Raw genomic sequence first — 19,145 nt, 5'->3', positions numbered from 1 at the left:
AAGATAGAGAGAAGAGATAGAGAAAACCCGAAAACCCAATTACTAAATTCATGTGATTTTATTATGTATGTCTCTGTCATGATACATTTTCATTGCATTAATTGTGTGCTGTTTGTTTTGTTGTTGTTGTTGTTTATACAGTGGTTGTTCGAGTCTTCTTCAAGTTAAGTGAACGAGTAGTTACTATATTTGGTGTTCTGGTTGGTATAAGCTTTAATGTTCTTCCTGCATTTCAATACATCATCCTGTTCTTCACCTTTGGTTCTGGCAGAGGAGGTCAGTTCAACTTAATAACTTTGTTGTTGTTACACATTAATTTGTTGGTTAGACCTAATGCATGTAATAAATACATCACTCTTTTTAGGAGTCCTTACTGTTACAATATTACCAGTGCTACTAACTGCAACAAGATACCATTGGGGTCATACATGCGGGGAAAAGCTTGGCTGTAAGTTGTTTTTTTTTTTTGTCATCTGATTTCTGATTTAAATTCTTCAGGACGTGATGGTGTGCTTATTTATAAATGCTTATGTCTTTGTTCCTGTTAAGCATCAATTATATTTATTATGAGTGTATGTTTTGTTACAGTCATTTTAGACATCTGTGATCAGATTCAGAGCGATTGCATTGGAAAAAAAAACACATTTTTTCATAATGTCAGAAAATTCATTCATTTTCTTTTCGGCTTAGTCCCTTTATTAATCTGGGGTCACAGCAGAATGAACCGCCAACTTATCCAGCACATGTTTCACGCAGCGGATGCCCTTCCAGCTGCAATCCATCTCTGGGAAAAATCCAAACACACTCGTTCACACTCATACACTATGGACAATTTAGCTACCCCAATTCACCTGGACTGTGGGGGAAACCCACGCGAGCACAGTGAGAACATGCAAACTCCACACAGAAACGCCAACTGACCCAGCTAAGGCTCAAACCAGTGACCTTCTTGCTGTGAGTCGTCGGTGCTACCTACAGCGCCACTGCGTCGCCATGTCAAAAAATATTTTAACAAAAAAAATCTGCAAAAGGTTTTCTTTCTGTTTTTAAAACATTTTCTTTGAGACGTCTTTTCCAATGTAAAGAGCAGTTTGTGAGTAACTTGCAGCTGTAATTGCAGATATGCACATTTAAAAACAAATGTCCTTAATGTTCAATTATTTTGCAGGTTCATCGTTGTCCATGAGAACCATGTGGTTATTTCTGACATTATTGGTCAACGTTGCAATGGTCTTTTTTTACATTTTAGCTCTGGAAAATCAAAAAGGTATTGCGATAGTTTTGATTAATTTAAAATGAACAACTTATGTTACGATCTTCCTATGTTATGTTACTGCTAATAAATTGTTTGTCAGTCCACAGAGGCTTTTTGAAAACTTTTTTCTATGATAACAGCTTATGTTTTGTTCATGGACAGATCGTGTTGGATGGGCCTGTATGATTGCATTTCTACAAGTGCTCTGGGCAATAATGAACTTCACACGTTCATTTGATTTTGGTCAGTAGCTTTTCAGTCAATAACCCAGTGGGCACCTTGATGGGCATCATAAATGCAAATTTAATTGATGTCAAAACCTTGACGTCTATTTGACATCTACTGTTGATGCCCTATTGACCACCAAAATAATGACACAAAAAGTATTATAACAATTCAATTCAATTAATCTTTATTTCTATAGCTCTTTTACAATGTAGATTGTGTCAAAGCAGTAAATAAAAAGTTGCAAAAAGATTGTGTCAGTTTATTTTTCTGAGCTGAAGTTCAGTTCAGTTCAGTGTGGTTTAATTTTCACTGCTGAACGTCCAAACACTGAAGAGCAAATACATTGATGCGAAGTGGTGACAGTGGCGAGGAACATAAATAATATAGGTTTCAATTTCAAGTGACAATTTTACACTGGATTTTGTATCCCTACAATGCATGTAATCTACTACCATGATGTCAAAATGACATCACATAGACATCTAACATTAGCATTAAAAACACGTTAAAAAAACAATTACAGCACTCTCCTGTAATTGATTTTTGATGTGTTTTTATGGTAATATTAGATGTCTATTTGATGTCATTTTTACTTCAAGGTAGTCCAAGGTAGTACCTCAAATTGATTAGCATTTCTGACGCGTTTTTTGATGTCATTTTGACATCAAGGTGCCCACTGAGTAGCTGTCACTGTGTTCACTGTCATTTTAATATGTCTGCTTTCAGTTTATTGCTACTGTTGATGTTTATCCTTTTTCTTTTTTTAAAACATTGCCTAAGTTTAACTTGAAATATGAGTTTCAAAAAATCATTCTGATTTTACATTGACTTCAAAATGTATTGCCTTCTTTTTTTTGTATTGCCTTTTATTTTGTTTATATATCAATAAACAAAACATATTGTCTTGTTTATGAATATGCCACAATTAAGTAAGTTTTTCCCTAAAACAAGCAAAATAATCTTATTTCAAAGTGATAAACTATTTTATTTTGCTTACCCCATTGACAGATTATTTTGCTCGTTTAAGGAACAACTCGTTTAATTGTGGCATTAAAAAAAAAAAAAAACACGACAATATGTTTTGCTTGTCTAGAAAAGTCTTCTTGATTTAAGAATTTATAGATATTTGGACTAGAAACAAGACTGATTTAATTTTACAAAAGCGAGTGATATATGATGCTCTGTTCATGGTATCATCCAAGTATGATTCAACCAAATGTATTATATCATGTTTTACTGTATAATTTACAATGTCAGGGAAAAAAAAAGCTAAAAAGTTGTCACTGCGGCGATACCTTTTCAAAAGGTACATTTTTGTATCTGAAGGTTCATATTTCTACTATAAAGATCCATATTAGTACCTAAAACGTACAGTAGAATTTTTAGGTACTGTTTTGTAAGGTTATGGTCCCTATATGGTGAAGACACCTTATTTCTGAGTGTGTGTTGCTTTCACTCTGCAAGCTTGCCTGAAGTTATTGATATCTGAGAATGTTAAAGAGGACTTATGGAATATGGAAGCAGATGATAATCAGTGCAATAACAGTATTTCTGTATTTATTTATGAATATTATAATTTGCGGTCCTGTTTTATCAGTCTACTTCAAAGTATTGTTATTATTAAAATATGTGTTCCTCTTCAAAATAGACATTTTTATTAAATATTAATTTTAATGCAAGTAACTGTTGATGAAATTATTAATTGTTCTTCTAGAGCTGCGTCGTGTTGCTGTTGTGTATGTCTTTGGATCGGTTGGTGTTGTGTTACTGAACTCTGTTGCACTGATGACTGAACTCAAGCTGAAAACAGGTAAATGCAACACTGTTCACAAACCGTATATTGTCATATTTTTCCATCTTATGATGTCTATGTGTTAAATTGTATACTAAATCTATAACAATACTTATTGTTTAATTTGCTAACAATATTTGTATAAGTAGAGAAAGAAATCACATTCATCTCAGAGTTAATCTGGTTGATATTTTTATCTGAATTCACTATGAGAAAAAAATTACAAATAAACCCTAAAATAAAAGAGTTGCTCTTCAAAAAAATGAATAATATCACAAAATATGTGACACTAGTGAAAATTTATCAGTTCATTCCAATATTATATTTTGACCATCAGGTGTTAGTGATCCTGCATTTGGAGATTTGAGAATTGTCGTCTTTTCCTCTGAAATCCTTTTTGCTTCATCTCTGCTGGTTTTACAAGTATTTGCACCTTGTGAGTAAATGAACTTTAAACGTTACATTCATTGCATTCACTTCTGATTATGATGGTTCCTACATTAAATCTCATTTGTAAATAGATCTTTATTTTAAAATGTTCATATCTGTAAATCTGTAAGATATGTTAGTAGTTTCAAGAACGTTCAAGAAATAGTCAGTTTTGTGCTCTTAGGGTTAATCCTCCAACATTTTATCCACATTCACATTAAAGCTGCTCTCAGTTTACACGACTAAAGATTTTCTGTATCAGAAAGATCAGCAATCATAGATCAGTTTATGACAATATGAACATATTTACTAGAACTGTTTTAATAATAATCATTATAACTCTTTAATATTTTTGATGGTCCAACTCAGGCTCATAGAAGATATGTGCCCAGGACTACATTATTGAGAACCAACAAATATGTACCCTGGACTACATTCATTGCCGTTTTTGTTTTCACAAATCCACTAGAGGGTGCTGAGTGCATTTTTGACAATTCCAAATATGTTACTTGGGCACATTTTCTCATACATGCCATTTATCGTAAATCCAGCAGAGAACGCTGTGTACATTTCTGTAATTATTAGCATTCTTCTCACACACATTTGTCCCTTTATTCATCAGGGGTCGCCACAGCAGAATAAACCACCAACTATTCCAACATATGTTTTACGCAGCGGATGCCCTTCCAGTCACAACCCAATACTGGCAAACATTTATACAGACTCTTTCACACTCATACACTGGCCAATTTGGTTTATTCAATTCACCTATAGTGCATGTCTTTAGATTTGTGAGGGAAATTGGAGCACCTGGAGGAAACCCACGCGAACACAGGGAGAACATGCAAACTCCACACAGAAATGCCAACTGACCCAGCCAGAACTCAAACCAGCAACCTTCTTGCTGTGAGGCGACAGTGCTAACTACTGAGCCACTGTGTCACCTTCTGTGCTTGTTATCATGCATAATATATCAGCTTGATATCGACTGACCCACACACCCCCTTCCCTAAGCCCAACCCATAGGGTTTTCAAAAGCAAGCTAGAAGAGAAAAGTCATTGTTTCTACTAAGCCATTACTTCTCCTTCAATCTCACACTGCTGTTTTAGGTTTTGTTTTTCTTGGTTTCTGGAATCTTCATTTGCTAAACTCAAACCCTAGTTCACTCAACTCTGCCTCCTAAGTCTAGTGCCATTCGCAGTTAGCTACCACACAAACCAATCATAGCGGAAAACCCATCCATAAAGAGTAAAGCAGTCAGCGGTACCAGCCGTAGTGTTCATTTTACACATAAATGCACCCATATTTACCTGCAACCACATATTTGTTGGTTCTCAAAAATGTAGCCCTGCACATATTTTCCCAATGAGCCTGAGTTGGTTCGTTCAGCGACTCAAAAAAAGCCTTTTGTAAAAAAAACTATACACACACTTGAATTCATTCAGACATCTAGACCTGATATTTTATTTATACTGCTAAAAAAAATAAAGGGAACACTTAAAGGGCCATGAACCCCCCCTCTTTCAGTTCAAGTCTACCTCAGAAATTTTTCAAAAAATGCTTCTAGATGGGCATGGATCAGCGCTGTGAGCAGAGGGAGTGGGCGTGGCCGGCAGTGCAGGGGAAAACTAGTGGAGCGATTAACTCAGTCAGTTGACTTACGGAGATCCATGATTTTATAGTTTACAAATTTAAAATGCAAATAAATAAACAATAAGTAATTTAATGCCCTGCTACATATGATATTCATAATTTCATATAGACATAACCACAATTTGTTATATTATTATAAAGATAATCATGTTTATATAAACACTAAAAAATGAGGAGCACTTCTCACCTCCTCATTCCCCGGGTCTGAATGGACACAGTGGAAAGCAATGCAGTCTTGACCTGTCTATTCCAACCATTAACCCTGCCGGTAATTTGGAGGATTTTAAACATGTGTGAACACAGAAGCATGAATAAAGGCGATGTTACTCAATGGTAACCTGATGGTAACAAACTCTACTGATTAAAGACAAAGTCTGGAACTGCAATTCTCGTATAGCTCTCCCGAAAAACATGCTTGCTGCAAACTAACAGCTTTGCTGTATCGGCCCCGACAGAATCGCGGGGAAAAACATGCAACAAACCCCGTGGATCATGGAAACAAACACATATGAGCAAAGTCTACTTTGTCTTTGGAAAGCATGTGCTCTCATGAATTATTAAGAAGCACGGTCTCCTCATAGGATAAGAAAACTCTGCTATGAATAATAATAAGAAACCGACGTGTCATCACTCCACTTGCAGTTTTGCACTATGTCAACGATTTTAATCACGCCCCAAAAATTATTTTAAACCCGGAAGATGAAATTAGCTGACAATAGTTCAAAATTATCCTGTTTTTCCCACAATTAAAGCGAACAGGTGCTAACATTGTCTTAACTGATGCTCAACACACACAAATCTGTTAAAATCTCAAAAAAAAGTAGGGTTTCTCAAGGGTTTCTTGAACCTTTAAATAGCACAATGTAACTTAAAGTGTTCTCTTTATTTAGGTGCATTGCTGCTTTTTTGCATCTTATTTTTAATTGAATAGGAAACTGTTATCTGTTATAGATGTTTTTTTTTCTGATCTGCTTGTAAATAATCCTGTATTTTTTCGCTTTTCAATCTAAAGACACAGCAATGAGAACAATTCTGCAGACATGTCAGGTTAGTATCATATTATAAACTGAACAAAAAAAAAAAACAAGATGTCACCGAAGATGTACCAAATCTGTATTTATTTATACTTGTGCTGAACACAAGTACATTTGTTTATTGTGTTTAAAATGAAGGTAAACAGTTAAATGAAAAAAGAAGATGTGTGCAGGTTTAAAGTGACATTGGACTAATAGACTAGCATGCTTCTACTTGTCATTAAGGCATGGTTCACCTAAAAAGACTAATTACAAGTTCTATAAAACTATATGAAAACTGAAAATTGTTATCATTTACTCATCCTTTACTTGTCACAAACCTTTTTTACTTTCTTCTTTCTTCTGTCGAAGATAAGATGAGAAAGCTGGAGACCTGTAACCATAGACTACCATAGACTATTTGTTTTTCCTCATATGGATGTCAATGGTTAGAGATTTTTAACATTATTTAAAATATCTTCTTTTGTATTCAACAGAAAAAATCACCTCATAAAGGTTCCATACCACTTGAGGGTGCAATTACAGCACATTGAAATACACTAAAAGTAAGAACAAATGGCTTTAAAAGGACAGTTCATTCAAATAAGAAAAGTTACAATTTACTCACCTTATGCACTTGAAGGGAACAGCTTTCCTTAGCTAGTGGAAGGTCTAAATGTGCTAAAACAGACAGCAATGTCACAAGGGGTTTGAAATTTCTATTAACCCTTTGAGCATTATATTATGGCAGGATTGTTGTTTCTGTCCTTATGAGAGAATCATTTCAATATGGTATTTAGAATGTATAGAATCTATAGTCGCCATGAAAACTAAACTGGAATCCAGTGTAAAGTTCTAAAGCTGTTTGAAAAAATCTCACTACAGGAAGACAGCTGAGATATTGTAAAGTTTCCATAGTGATGCATCAAGTTTCAATTAAGAAGAGTGGCTGGCTGCATCTGAAACCGCCTACTACTCAGTAGGTACTGCATTGGAATTTAAACATACTGCTCGGCTGTTCGAAAAGTATGTTCTATACAGTATGAATGTAAGAAGTATAAATGGAATTCAGATGTACTACATCCGCCATTTTGTCATGGTCATGTGACCTACCTACGCCTCACTCCCATTCATGAATTCTCTCGTGGTGCATCATGGGATAGCGCAGCTTGCATGGGATGCGCACTTCAGAATCTCGCCGGAAGTAGGAGGTCATCCGGGTACTTTTCGCTTACTGATTTTCGAATTCTATGGCTGCTTCTGAAACCGCATACTTCCATACTATACAGTACACTTAGAGTATGCAGTATGTGTATGTGAGCCGAGTAGTATGTCCGAATTCATAGAATTCGAAAAATCATTATGCGAGAAGTACCCGGATGACTTCCTACTTCCGGCGTGATTCTGGAGTGCACATCCCATGAACGCTGCGCTATCGCATGATGCCCCGCAAAAGAATTCATGAATGGGAGTGAAGCAACACAACTGATGCAAGTATGTCACATGACCATGAAAAATGGCAGATGTAGAATTTCTAAATTCCATTCATACTTCTTACATTCATACTGTATAGAACGTACTTTTCTAACGGCCGATTAGTACGTTTAAATTCAAATGCAGTACCTACTGAGTAGTAGGGGGTTTCGGATGCAGCCTATGAATTTGGAAGTACAATTCGGCTCGCATACTGATTTTAGCAGACTGTATATGGAAGTATGCTGTTTCTGACGCAACCGTTGTGTCTGAAACTTCTAACTACTTAAGTAGGTACCTCATATTGTTTTGAATTTACTACACAGATATAGTAGGAATGTAAGTAGTTTGAATGGAATTTGAACATACTGCATCTGCCATTTGTTATTATTACATGACCTACGCGTGTCATTTGCGTGGCTTCACTTCTATTCATGAATTCTCTCGCATGGCATCATGGGATAGTGTAGTGTCCATTAAGCAGGTCGCACACCAGAAGCGCCGCTCGGCGCCGCGACACGGCGTGTACATGACAGTTTAAAGTATCACACACCAGACGCGCACATTCGAATGATATTTAACATGAAACTAATCAGATGGCGCTCTGTAGCGCGGCTGAAAAATGAACTGCGTCCTGAGCCGTCGCCGGGCGCCGCCGACTTGCGGCGCCGGTGTGTGTATCCTGATAGAAACCTATGTTTAAAATTCTAAAATACATGGCGCTGCGTGGCGCGCCGCCGAGCGGCACTTCTGGTGTGCGACCTGCTTTAGATACACAGAGTCTCGGAGGAAAGTAATATGTCATTCCGGTATTTCTCACATACTGTTTTTCCAATACTTTGAATTCAGACATACTCAGACATAGTTTTTAACATACTATATAGTAGGGAAGAATGCAAACTAAACTGTAAATTCATTCTTGCTGCCTTAATTTTGTAGTTGATTAAATTCACTTTTCTAGTCATCTCAAATTAAAGGTGCAGTAAGTAAGTTTGACACCCTGGGGTTAAACTAGGCATTGCACTTCTGAATCAAAACAAACTAAAGTGCAGGTTGTCAGATTGAGGACAGGAGCGAGTGATTTAAACTGTGTTCTAAATAAAAGCAACTTGATGACATGATCCCCTCAGGTACACCTCATGTGCTTTATTCCATGTAAAATGCTAACAATGTGAGTTTGAATGCCATTTTACATCGCATTTATTGCCATACTACTGAAAGCAGCAGCGGCTAGTTCACCTCAAATCTTGAAAATCAAATAAACCGTTTGTAATTGAACTTTAGAACTAAACACATATCAGTGATTCAGCATCTACATTTAATAATGTTAAAGAGGGTTAATATGTATTTAACAGATCATAAACCTTACTATTTTGTAAGTGAGTCCACTATTCTGTGCTTCTGAATGGCTGTAATTATATTTCTGTTGTTTTTAGTCTGGTACAAACAATCAAATTGCTTATCACTGCATATCTCGACACGAAGCGTGGTGTTAGGACAAGCAGCTACAATGTAATCTGCTCACCTAATGTTTACGCTCGTAATATTCATATTATTTGCTGATTAATAACCTCATGTGGAACTGAATCTGATACTGTCCACTGGAGATCGCATTTTGGTCACAGACGCATACTTTGAGAGCCTTTCTGAATGCATGAATGAAATGCGCAGTTTTCCACCAAGGCAACCATTGGGCAGGTTAAAAGAGCCAAAACAAAGACAGACGTTGCGGCACGAAAAATAATTTTTCAAAGCAGAATGTCTGACTTCAGCATTGTTTTATAGACAAACAAGAATGTTCACTTAGCATGTTTCTTAAATATCTGCAAGCATATTATGGTATTTTATGCTTTAGAAGAGCGAAAAACTTACATACAGCACCTTTAACAAACTGACTAAATAGATTTAGTTAAACTTTGTATTGTCTTTCCATTGATATACGATACAAAGTGGGTCTCAGACCGGACAAGAAGCACTGCATCAAATTCCATTTCCCCTTGCCATCTCTTTAATATATGACAGCTTATTTTACCCCAGTATTTTAAATGGAGTTTCTGTGCTCGCCTGCAGATCCTGACGGTGCTACTGCTTACGCAGTCATTCATCTCATTTTGCTCTTGAAACACTAAATGAATGCTTAAGTCAATTTTACTGAATGTTGTAATTGCATTACAACATCAGTGCTGCAAAGAAACCATATGAAATTGAAATTAGTCACATTAACCTTAAAGTTTACCGTAAGCTGAAAAGCACTAGCTGTGCACATACCCCATTAAGCTGTGACACTGCAACAGCGTTCAAAAATTACACTTAAAAAGTAAAAAGACATCTGGCTTGGCAAAGCAGAGGCTTGTGACTACTAGAATGGTTGTGAAACATACCAAATGCTTCTGTGTGGGGGGAAAAAAAATCTTTTGTTGTAAATTAGACAATAAAACACTTGTAAATAGAGTCTGTTTTGTTTAGTGCATCATTTGGGATAAATCTCTTGATCTCTTGTCATGTAGTTGGTCTACTCTATTGATGAGATAGCGATATTAACCAGATGTGAACTTGAGAATTGCTGAAGAAGATATTGTTGAAGTATGTTAAAATATTTCTTGTCTCAAACCCAGAGTGGAGGATCTGATGAAGTGCCAGCCAACGAATTAAACCAGAATACAGCAGAATCTCATGAAATGAATCCTCTACTGAGTCAGGATCAGGAGGCTGGTAGGAGAGATATGACTAAGGAAAATCAGCTGGATTCAGTGAATATACAAACTCATGTAAACAGTCAGTCCTGTGAAATGTGGACAAACGGTGTGTTTCAGCATTACAGTTGATCTCTTCAACCTGCTACCCGCAGTGTCATTGTTTACTAGAGAGTAAAGGAAAAAGAAAGTCATCCACTGCTGTTGACAAAATTTTTAAAGTTTCAATAGGAGTTGGCATCTTCATTTATGCATTTATGGTTGTGCTTCTTACTAAAATGTTTTATTTATTATTTGTTTATTTAAACATTTTTTTCTGTTTTGTCTAGTTTTAGTTTCATTGATGGTTTGTTAGTTTTAGTTTAGATTCAGTTTTGTGAACACATTTTTGTTAAATGTTTGTATATTTAGTTTTTATATTATACTTTAGCAGAGTTACGTTTAATGTTTGCAGAGCTTACATATGCAAACCTCTTAGTAATAAACATAATTGTTTGAACAAACACCAAAAACAAAGTATATACGTTTGTACTTAAGGGTACAAAAGTAAAATTGTAAAAAAAAATATATATATTAAATATAAAGTCCAGACATTATTATTTCCCTATATTTGGTTTCAGGATATAATAGAAATACTAAGATTAGGAATACTAAATCTGAAAAGTAATTCTTTATTTTTTTCCAAATTATTATTTTTTTTCAGTTAGTGTTAAAGTACTGTTTCCTTGTATAATTTTATTTAAATTAAATTATAATTTTTTGATCCATTTGTATTTTGTTTTTATGTAATACAAATTTATTTAACAAAATAACCCTACTTCTTACTGTTATAAAGACATACCCCTTAATACCTTTTTTTATAATGATCCAGGCTTTTGTTTTGTTGTCTTGAACTCTTATTTTGGAATGCATTTCTATACTGTTTTTGTCTCCCATTGTTCTGGTGCTCTCTTATTTGTAATTGTTGCCCTTGTTGCAGTTTTTCCTTTTACCAATGTTCTAACTCCAGGCCTTGTATACAATGGTTTCTTGGATTAGATTAGATAGATTCAATTTTATGGGCCTACTGTACAGCATATATAATCATTTTTTTTCCAGTTCTGTGTTAGTCATTGTTTGGTTGTAGTTGTGCTCTTATACCAGTTTTCCTGTTACACTGTTATTACCTTCTTAGTTTAATATATATATATATATATATATATATATATATATATATATATATATATATATATATATATATATATATAATTATTATTAACATGACCTAAGCATGATTTCTGAGAGATCTTCTCTAAACTGTTTTGTGCCATAAATGTTTATCTAATAAACCTGAAATTGTTTTATTATTATTATTATTAATGCTTCATTTTTGTCCTACTTTAATCAAGTTCATGATTTGAGAAATTGGGTGCTGCCACCTAGAGGTTGCTAATAAATTATTTACTCTTTATTCATACATCTCATATTACAGTTTTTCTCAGTGGCATTAGTGCATTTCTCACAACATTTGCACAACAGTTAAGGCATTTCTCAAAACAATTAGTACAAACTGCAAAACCAAGTTGATAACATGCTCAAAATGGAGAGCTCATTCCTCAAAAGCAAGTATTGATGTCAATGTAAGTGTCAGTGTCATCAAGATGAAAAGTCCTGACACCATTGTTTATAAACAAGAAAGTCAAATGGCTTTGCCATGTTTTCATTATGACAGTTTACTCTGTACATTGTTTCAATGCAAAAAAAGTCAGATGTTGGTGACACGTCCTGAAAATGCTGATGACACCACTATATACTATTTGCACAGCCATTTGAACACTACAGTAAAGTTAGACATCACTGCATTTAGTGAGGACTCTGAGTACAAGACACTGAATATGTATGTTTCACGTTTACTGCATTTGCTCTTTACAGCATTACAGCATTGTGCAAAAGAATAAACACACCCTTATTTACATCAAACATAAAGTTCCTTTGGGTATAGCTGTGCACAACTGTAAACAATATTGCAGAACATATTGGAACTGAACCTACAACTGTGATTGAACTGAAATTGTTAAATTTTGAAGACATTTTCTGGAAAAAAAAAGATTTAAAGATTTTTATAAAATTTGCTTGACATATTTTGACAACTAGTTTAACATTTGTATGTAATGACTCAAGTAATGAAATGAGGACTGTTAGTTTTATATGGGATGACTATTCAGCATTCACAAGTTTAGTTCATTTTGACTGACATGACATAAGCAAATGATAATGTTATAAAACAGCAGAGAGTTGAATGAAAGCAATTGATACAAGTACGAAAGCATTTGCAATCTGTTGGAAGGAATGAGAAACTGCTACTATGATGTCTACAAATGACTAATTGTTTTGAGAAATGCATTAACTGTTGACCATTATTAACCATTGTTGACCTGTATTAACCATTAAATGCACCAAAGCCATTGAGAAAAACTGTTTTTTGTAGGGTTTGATAGGCTTGAACATTATGTTGGTATTAGAGAGATTGCATTAGACTAAGGAACGGTCCACTTTAGTGAAAATTTATAGGCTTATTTTACAACTCACCGAGTTAAACAGGTAAGTTTTGCAATTTTTTAATCTATTCAGAACTTTTATTTTAGCTGAATTGGATTGTATGGATCCATCAGACCCTTCAGAGGTGTACCCTTGGTGAGTTTCAGCTCCTCCAGGCAGTTACTAGAGCAAGCTCCTTACTGGATGACAGCAGCTAGACCAAGCTCCTGATTGGTTAACGTGGCACGGATTTTGCCGAAGTTCAGTTTTTTAAACTCAAGTGATTTGTGCAAATCATGCCCATAGCGCTTGATTTGTGCTGCGTCATTCACGTGAACTGGACTCCAGGGTGTCTATCACAGTTGTGTATAGACTTAATAAGTACATCACTTTCAATTAACACTTCATGGAGTGAACGCAGCATCAAAGGGCCATTTTTAAAGGGTTATAAAACATTATTTGTGTGGAGTTTTTGAGCTGAAACTTCACACTCTAGGGACATCGGAGACTTATTTTACATCTTGTAAAAAAGAGGCATAATAGATCACATTTAAAGGAAGTTTAAATAGACTATAAAATTAAGATTTCAGAAGTAAATTGATGGACTATGGTTAAAATGTGAAGATTACAATCCTGTCAGTAAATGTTCACTTCTGGGTCACTTAAACCCATCATGATTTATACTTTCTATAGTATTCCTTCTCAGATCCTTCATTATAACATTTTTGAATGGACAAATACATTGTACATGTTTACATTGTTTGTTTCAGGCGATAACAGCGTGATCACGTCTGCACTGGCTTTAAAGTGTCATGTTTGCATTCATAAATTTTTATTAAGTTCAACATCTGCTGATTGTCTTGTATTATCAGTCCACTAAGACAGGGTTGAACTTCTGTTAAGTTTAAGTGCTGATGGAGAGCTCAGACTTCATTTGTTGAGCTAATCAGAGAGCAGTGGTGCAGTGTTCAGGCCAGTGTTTCCTCAGCTCTTTGTTCATGTAGTAATAGAGCCACGTGACGAAGGGGAACACACTGATTCCCACCGCAGTAAAGATCCTCACAGAGCCGATAGTAGAGCTCCTGAAACACACACACTCATGCTCATAATACAGCTGACAAACATTCAGAATAATTTACAGCATATATAGAGGAGAAAACTAAAGTAGTGTTTACCGTCCTGAATGTCTGCATAACAGCAGCCAGAAAACAGTCAGCAGGAGTCCACAGCATTCCCTACAACAACACAGGGGAATTAAATCCATTGTCATTCATTTTATTTTCGCCTTGGTCCCTTTATTAATCGGTGGTCGCCACATTGCAATGTATCGTCAATTTATCCAGCAAATGTTTTACGCAGCAGATGCCCTTCCAGCCACAACCCAACACTGGGAAACACCCATACACTCTAGCATTCACACACATACACTACGGCCAATTTAGTTAATCCAATTCACCTATATTGTATGTGTTTGGACTGTGGGAGACACCGGAGCACCCAGAGGAAACCCACACAAACATGGGGAGAACATGCAAACTCCACACGAAAACGGTAACTGGGGGATTATATCATCACTCTGCTATAACATTATGGCACCAACTGATAGATCCCATTCCCAAATAAAATCTGTGTGGAAAGGCGATCTGGGAAAAGCAATTTCAGATGAGGATTGGGAATCAGTCTTATACGGAATTCACAAGTCCTCAGTCTGTGCAAGACATGGACGTCTGCAGAGCAAAATTGTGCATCATTTACACTAGACAGCTCTTAAAGCACTTTCAGCACATAGATCACATATGTTTCAGTCTTGTATAAAGTTTAACTGCTTTTGGGACACTATTTTAAAAACTATATCTGTTTTTTGGGTATATCTTTCTCTCCCGGCCTACTGATAGCTATTGTTGGAATTTTTCCCACGTCATATAATCTTGCAAAATTACAATCTGATTGCATAGCTTTTATTGTGCTTAGACTAATATTGCTTAGTTGAATAAATCAGAAACCTCCAACCCCAACACAGTGGATCTGTGATGTCCTCTTCTTCTTAAAGTTGGAAAAAAATTGGAGGCCTAGACATTCATCTAACCAGTTTAAGAAAATTTGGGACCCATTTGGGAAATATATCCAAGAACATGTTTTATTGTCAAATGTAGACCAAGTCTTTGTTCCAGCAACTTGATTAATTTTCCTTTTTAAGTGCAAAGTTTGTGTGATTGCACAATTGTAGTTTTTGTTAAGCCACATCATTATTTACCTTTTTATTTGTTGGTATGTTTTTTGTTGGTTTGTATTTTTCTCATTATGTGCTAAGGTTGATACTGGGCCTGTTTCAGTAAGGAGGTTCAAACAACTCGGAGTTTAAACTTGAACTCTGAGTTGATTTACCGAGAGATTAAAAACTCTGAGTTTTCGGTTTCAGAACAGCTGATCTGAGCTGGGTCAATCAACTTTGAGTAGACCAACTCAGAGTTAAGCACGCGCACCGTGACTATAAAAAGGCATTATCAATGGAGCGCAGACATTACGAGTGACTGGCAACATCTTAAAAAAAGAGAGCATTTCAGCATTTCGTTCTCCAGCTGAACTTGATGTGCTCATGCAAAGTTATAGCAAATATGAGCGTATATATTTAAAATGAAGCAACCATCAGTGAAACAGAGACAGCGTGGGAAAAAAGCTGCCCAAGTTAATGCGTAAATTTTAATTTTAAGTATTTAAACATTTTAAGTATAATAAAGTAATGTAATGTGTGACGTTTATACTTTTTTTTCTAAAATTTTATACACTTTTATCAGTTTTAATAGATTTAACAGTGCACTTGTTATGTGTCTGCCTTTTTATTGATCAAGTGATAGAGGTTGATATAACATTAAGAAGGTAAGCAGTAATAAAATAATTTAGACAGAATAATAATCCCATTAATCTAGTAACAGTGCATGTCGAAGGTTAAGCTAATTATTTATGAAAAAAAAGGACAAGCCTCGTACGTGACTTTGTTCTGTGTGGGACAAAAATGTAGGCAATAGCTGTGTTTCCATCAAAATATAGGCTATTACATAAATTTGTGCAAAACTGGAATAACGCCTAAAAATAAAGCAGCGTTTTTATCCAAACAGTCGAAGAGAACACAATCGTCACTTCCTGATTAACTTGCGCCAAATATCAACAGTAAAAACAGAATTTATTGCGGTAGAAGAAGCTGCGTCAATGATTTTTTATTTAATTAATGTACTTGCGCCTCAGAAGACAATTGACACACAATGAACACGTGGGGGCGTTTGAAGCCAGACGCGGAGATCTTGACACGCTCCAGACGCTCGGAGGTAATTAATAATATACACTAATACTGAAACAGTAAAGGCATTTTAGATTGACTAAAACACCATTTAAGATGTTCTGCAGTGTGCTCAGTCTGCTGGTTTGTCCTTTCACACACATTTTAATCATCATCTCTAACAAACCATTTTTTTAAATGTACATACTGTAATTTGTTAAGTGCACTTCGTAGTTTATGTGCATCTTATCAAATAAAAGTTTAACCTACTCAGTTATGCACATGTTATATTATGCGTATTTTCAAAAGTTATGTGAATCATGACGTTTCCATCAATCTTTTTTATGTACATCTCCAAAATGAGCCCTAAAATAGGTGTGTGGAAATGTAAGACTAATGCGAGAAATACCGCTTCATCTTTAAAAAGGGGAGGAGACCGACAGAAACTCAGAGTTTAGAGAATAAAACCTGCTCCGGACCAGGTTAGATTCACAGAGTAAGTTACCACGGTAACTGACTCTGAGTTAAAGTTAACTCTCTTTTAGAAACAGGCTTGACTTACCCTGCTTTGTCGAGTTTAACAAACCTGCCATTTTGAAACGGAAAACCCAGAGTTTCTCTCATTTCAGGGTTAAACTACTCTGAGTTTTAAATTAACCTGCTTTCTGAAACAGGCCCACTATCTATAATTTTTTAAATATAATTGTTTTGTCTTTTTTTCTGTAATTTGTCATAAAAGTCATAAATAAAATAACAAAAAAAGAAAAAAAAAAGACAACAGACCAAGCTGGGGCTCAAACCAGTGACCTTCTTGCTATGAGGTGATTAAATCCATTGTATTAACTCAAATTAACTTCTGTTACACTGGATTATTACAATGAACAGCAAAACGAATGTTAGCAAATGCAAACACGTATTTCCTACAGACACACTTTAGCAAAATATAGAAATAACTGACTTAAAGTTCACAAGAACTTTTCAGTTTGTTGATGTACTTCCTACTGAAACAGAATTTTTAGTAGGGGGCGGGGCTTTCTTTTGCGCATCATTCCCTCATAGCAAACTAACACTAAGAATATTGATATGCAACAACGGTTTGCTTTTAGTTAGTCAGTTATTTAACAACAAAGGTTTTTTAATGAATTACTTTGAATTTATTCCTGTGTATAACATACCAGTAAGTCCAAAAATGTTTGCCATTGTTATGGGAGCTATAACATCAGAAATTACTATGCTCTTTAAAAATAGCAATCATCTCACTCCTAAAAAAGTGTACCTTTCTGATCTGACAGAAATGTTTATAGGTCAAATTTATTTTTTTAACAAAAAAGATAGAAATTACAAAATTAGATCTTTTTATTGAAAAGTTGTTGCATTATCCCCTGTAATCTCTTACAATAATATATTTAGAGATTTGATATGGGAAAAAAATATGGTCTTTGCAACAAAAATATTTCCTCACCAACAAGGTCAAAGAAGTGTCTTTTAAATTGATCAACAAATTTTATACTATAAAACATTTTTGAAAGTTTCATGCTAATATTGATGTAAAATGTTCATTTTGTCAATTTCATACAGAAACTGTTTTTCATTTATTTTGGGAGTGTAATTATGCTGTACAATTTCGAAAACATATTGGCTGATTTATTAATGATAATATACAACACGATGTTTCTGTTACTTTTTAATAAATTATTTTTGGTTATTATGAATCTGCCTCTACTAAGAGAAATGCTTGTTTTGTTATAAATTTAATTTATTTTCTTTGTAAATTCCATTTCCACAAATGCAAACTTACTTATACTAAACCATGTTTTTTTTGCAAGAATTTAGTCATTATTTACATTTAATTTCATTATCTAAAAATAAGAAAGCAAACAGAACTATTTCAATTTGTAATGACTTTAATTTATATACTGCAATTGATTCTTAAATCTCTTACCCTCAAGTTTATATCATGTTTTTTCTTCTCTCTTTCTCTCTCATATCTCTTTTTCATTGACAATGTAATTCATATTCTGTATTGTAAACAAATATTGCTACAATCTTGTCAACAATTTTTTTTTGCCAAAAAAAAAAAAAAAAAAAAAAAAAGAATATTAATATGCAGTTGCCATAAAAAACCCTCAAGGTTGACATCAACAGAAAGACCGCCACTCCTAACACAATAGCAAATGTTCAGATTTTCATTGAAGATTACCAAAATAAACACATTTATTTAAGTAGATTTAATTGCACGGATTAATTATTCACATTTAAAAATAACAATGTGAGCTAGCAAATTAAACTGATTTTAAAACTCTTCTTTTTTTATTTTAAAATTGAATTATTGTTACCTTCCTTCCTCTTGCTGGAAAATGTCTGTAATTCCCTCTTTATAAAGTTTCCAGGCCAGAATGACCCCAAACGTCGAGGCCACAAGAACATGCAGATCAGCGATTCTCCTCCACAATAACGACTCTAAAAGGGAAAGTAATACATTACAAATTAATCCTTCAATAAGTTAATACTGTCTCCCTTTTGCATATTGACATCATGTTCAGTGTGATGACCACCGCTGAAAAAAAGTTCAAGGGGACCTGTTATGCCATTTTTTACAATATGTAAAATAAGTCTCTGATATCTCTAGTATGTATGTGACATTTCAGTTTAAAAAACCCTACAAATAATGTTTAAGAGCTCTTTGAAACTGACCTTTTTTGGCTTTGATAGTAATTATGGCATATCTTTAAATTCAAATGAGTTTGTGGTCTATTTCAAAAGAGGGCGGAGCTACAAATGCCTGTGTAAGCATAGTGGCAGATTTGAAAACAAGAC

General features: G+C 34.7%; 2 protein-coding genes and 1 long non-coding RNA gene across 3 annotated transcripts in view; 1 reads left to right on the top strand and 2 right to left on the bottom strand.

Annotated features, from left to right (window-relative positions):
• LOC137490057 (uncharacterized) overlaps positions 1–11,093 on the top strand; it is a 34,885-nt gene extending 23,792 nt beyond the window's left edge. The window contains exons 9-16 of the mRNA XM_068218127.2: positions 142–276; positions 365–448; positions 1,169–1,267; positions 1,418–1,498; positions 3,198–3,293; positions 3,613–3,711; positions 6,371–6,405; positions 10,460–11,093. Of these exons, the coding sequence (XP_068074228.2) occupies positions 142–276; positions 365–448; positions 1,169–1,267; positions 1,418–1,498; positions 3,198–3,293; positions 3,613–3,711; positions 6,371–6,405; positions 10,460–10,669 (839 nt within the window). The 3' untranslated portion in view covers positions 10,670–11,093. The remainder of the gene's footprint in view (positions 1–141; positions 277–364; positions 449–1,168; positions 1,268–1,417; positions 1,499–3,197; positions 3,294–3,612; positions 3,712–6,370; positions 6,406–10,459) is intronic.
• LOC141381140 (uncharacterized) overlaps positions 1–19,145 on the bottom strand; it is a 693,969-nt gene that overhangs the window by 531,054 nt on the left and 143,770 nt on the right. The gene's annotated exons all lie outside the window — the stretch shown is intronic.
• The window catches only part of tmem220 (transmembrane protein 220), a 6,265-nt gene continuing 834 nt past the window's right edge, over positions 13,715–19,145 (bottom strand). The window contains 3 exon segments of the mRNA NM_001328099.1: positions 13,715–14,136; positions 14,230–14,289; positions 18,665–18,788. Of these exon segments, the coding sequence (NP_001315028.1) occupies positions 14,001–14,136; positions 14,230–14,289; positions 18,665–18,788 (320 nt within the window). The 3' untranslated portion in view covers positions 13,715–14,000.

Source organism: Danio rerio, chromosome 3 (genome assembly GCF_049306965.1).
Source record: "Danio rerio strain Tuebingen ecotype United States chromosome 3, GRCz12tu, whole genome shotgun sequence".
Classification (NCBI taxonomy): domain Eukaryota; kingdom Metazoa; phylum Chordata; class Actinopteri; order Cypriniformes; family Danionidae; genus Danio; species Danio rerio.
Note: the sequence above shows the minus strand (reverse complement) of the source record. Positions and strands in the feature narration are given on the sequence as shown.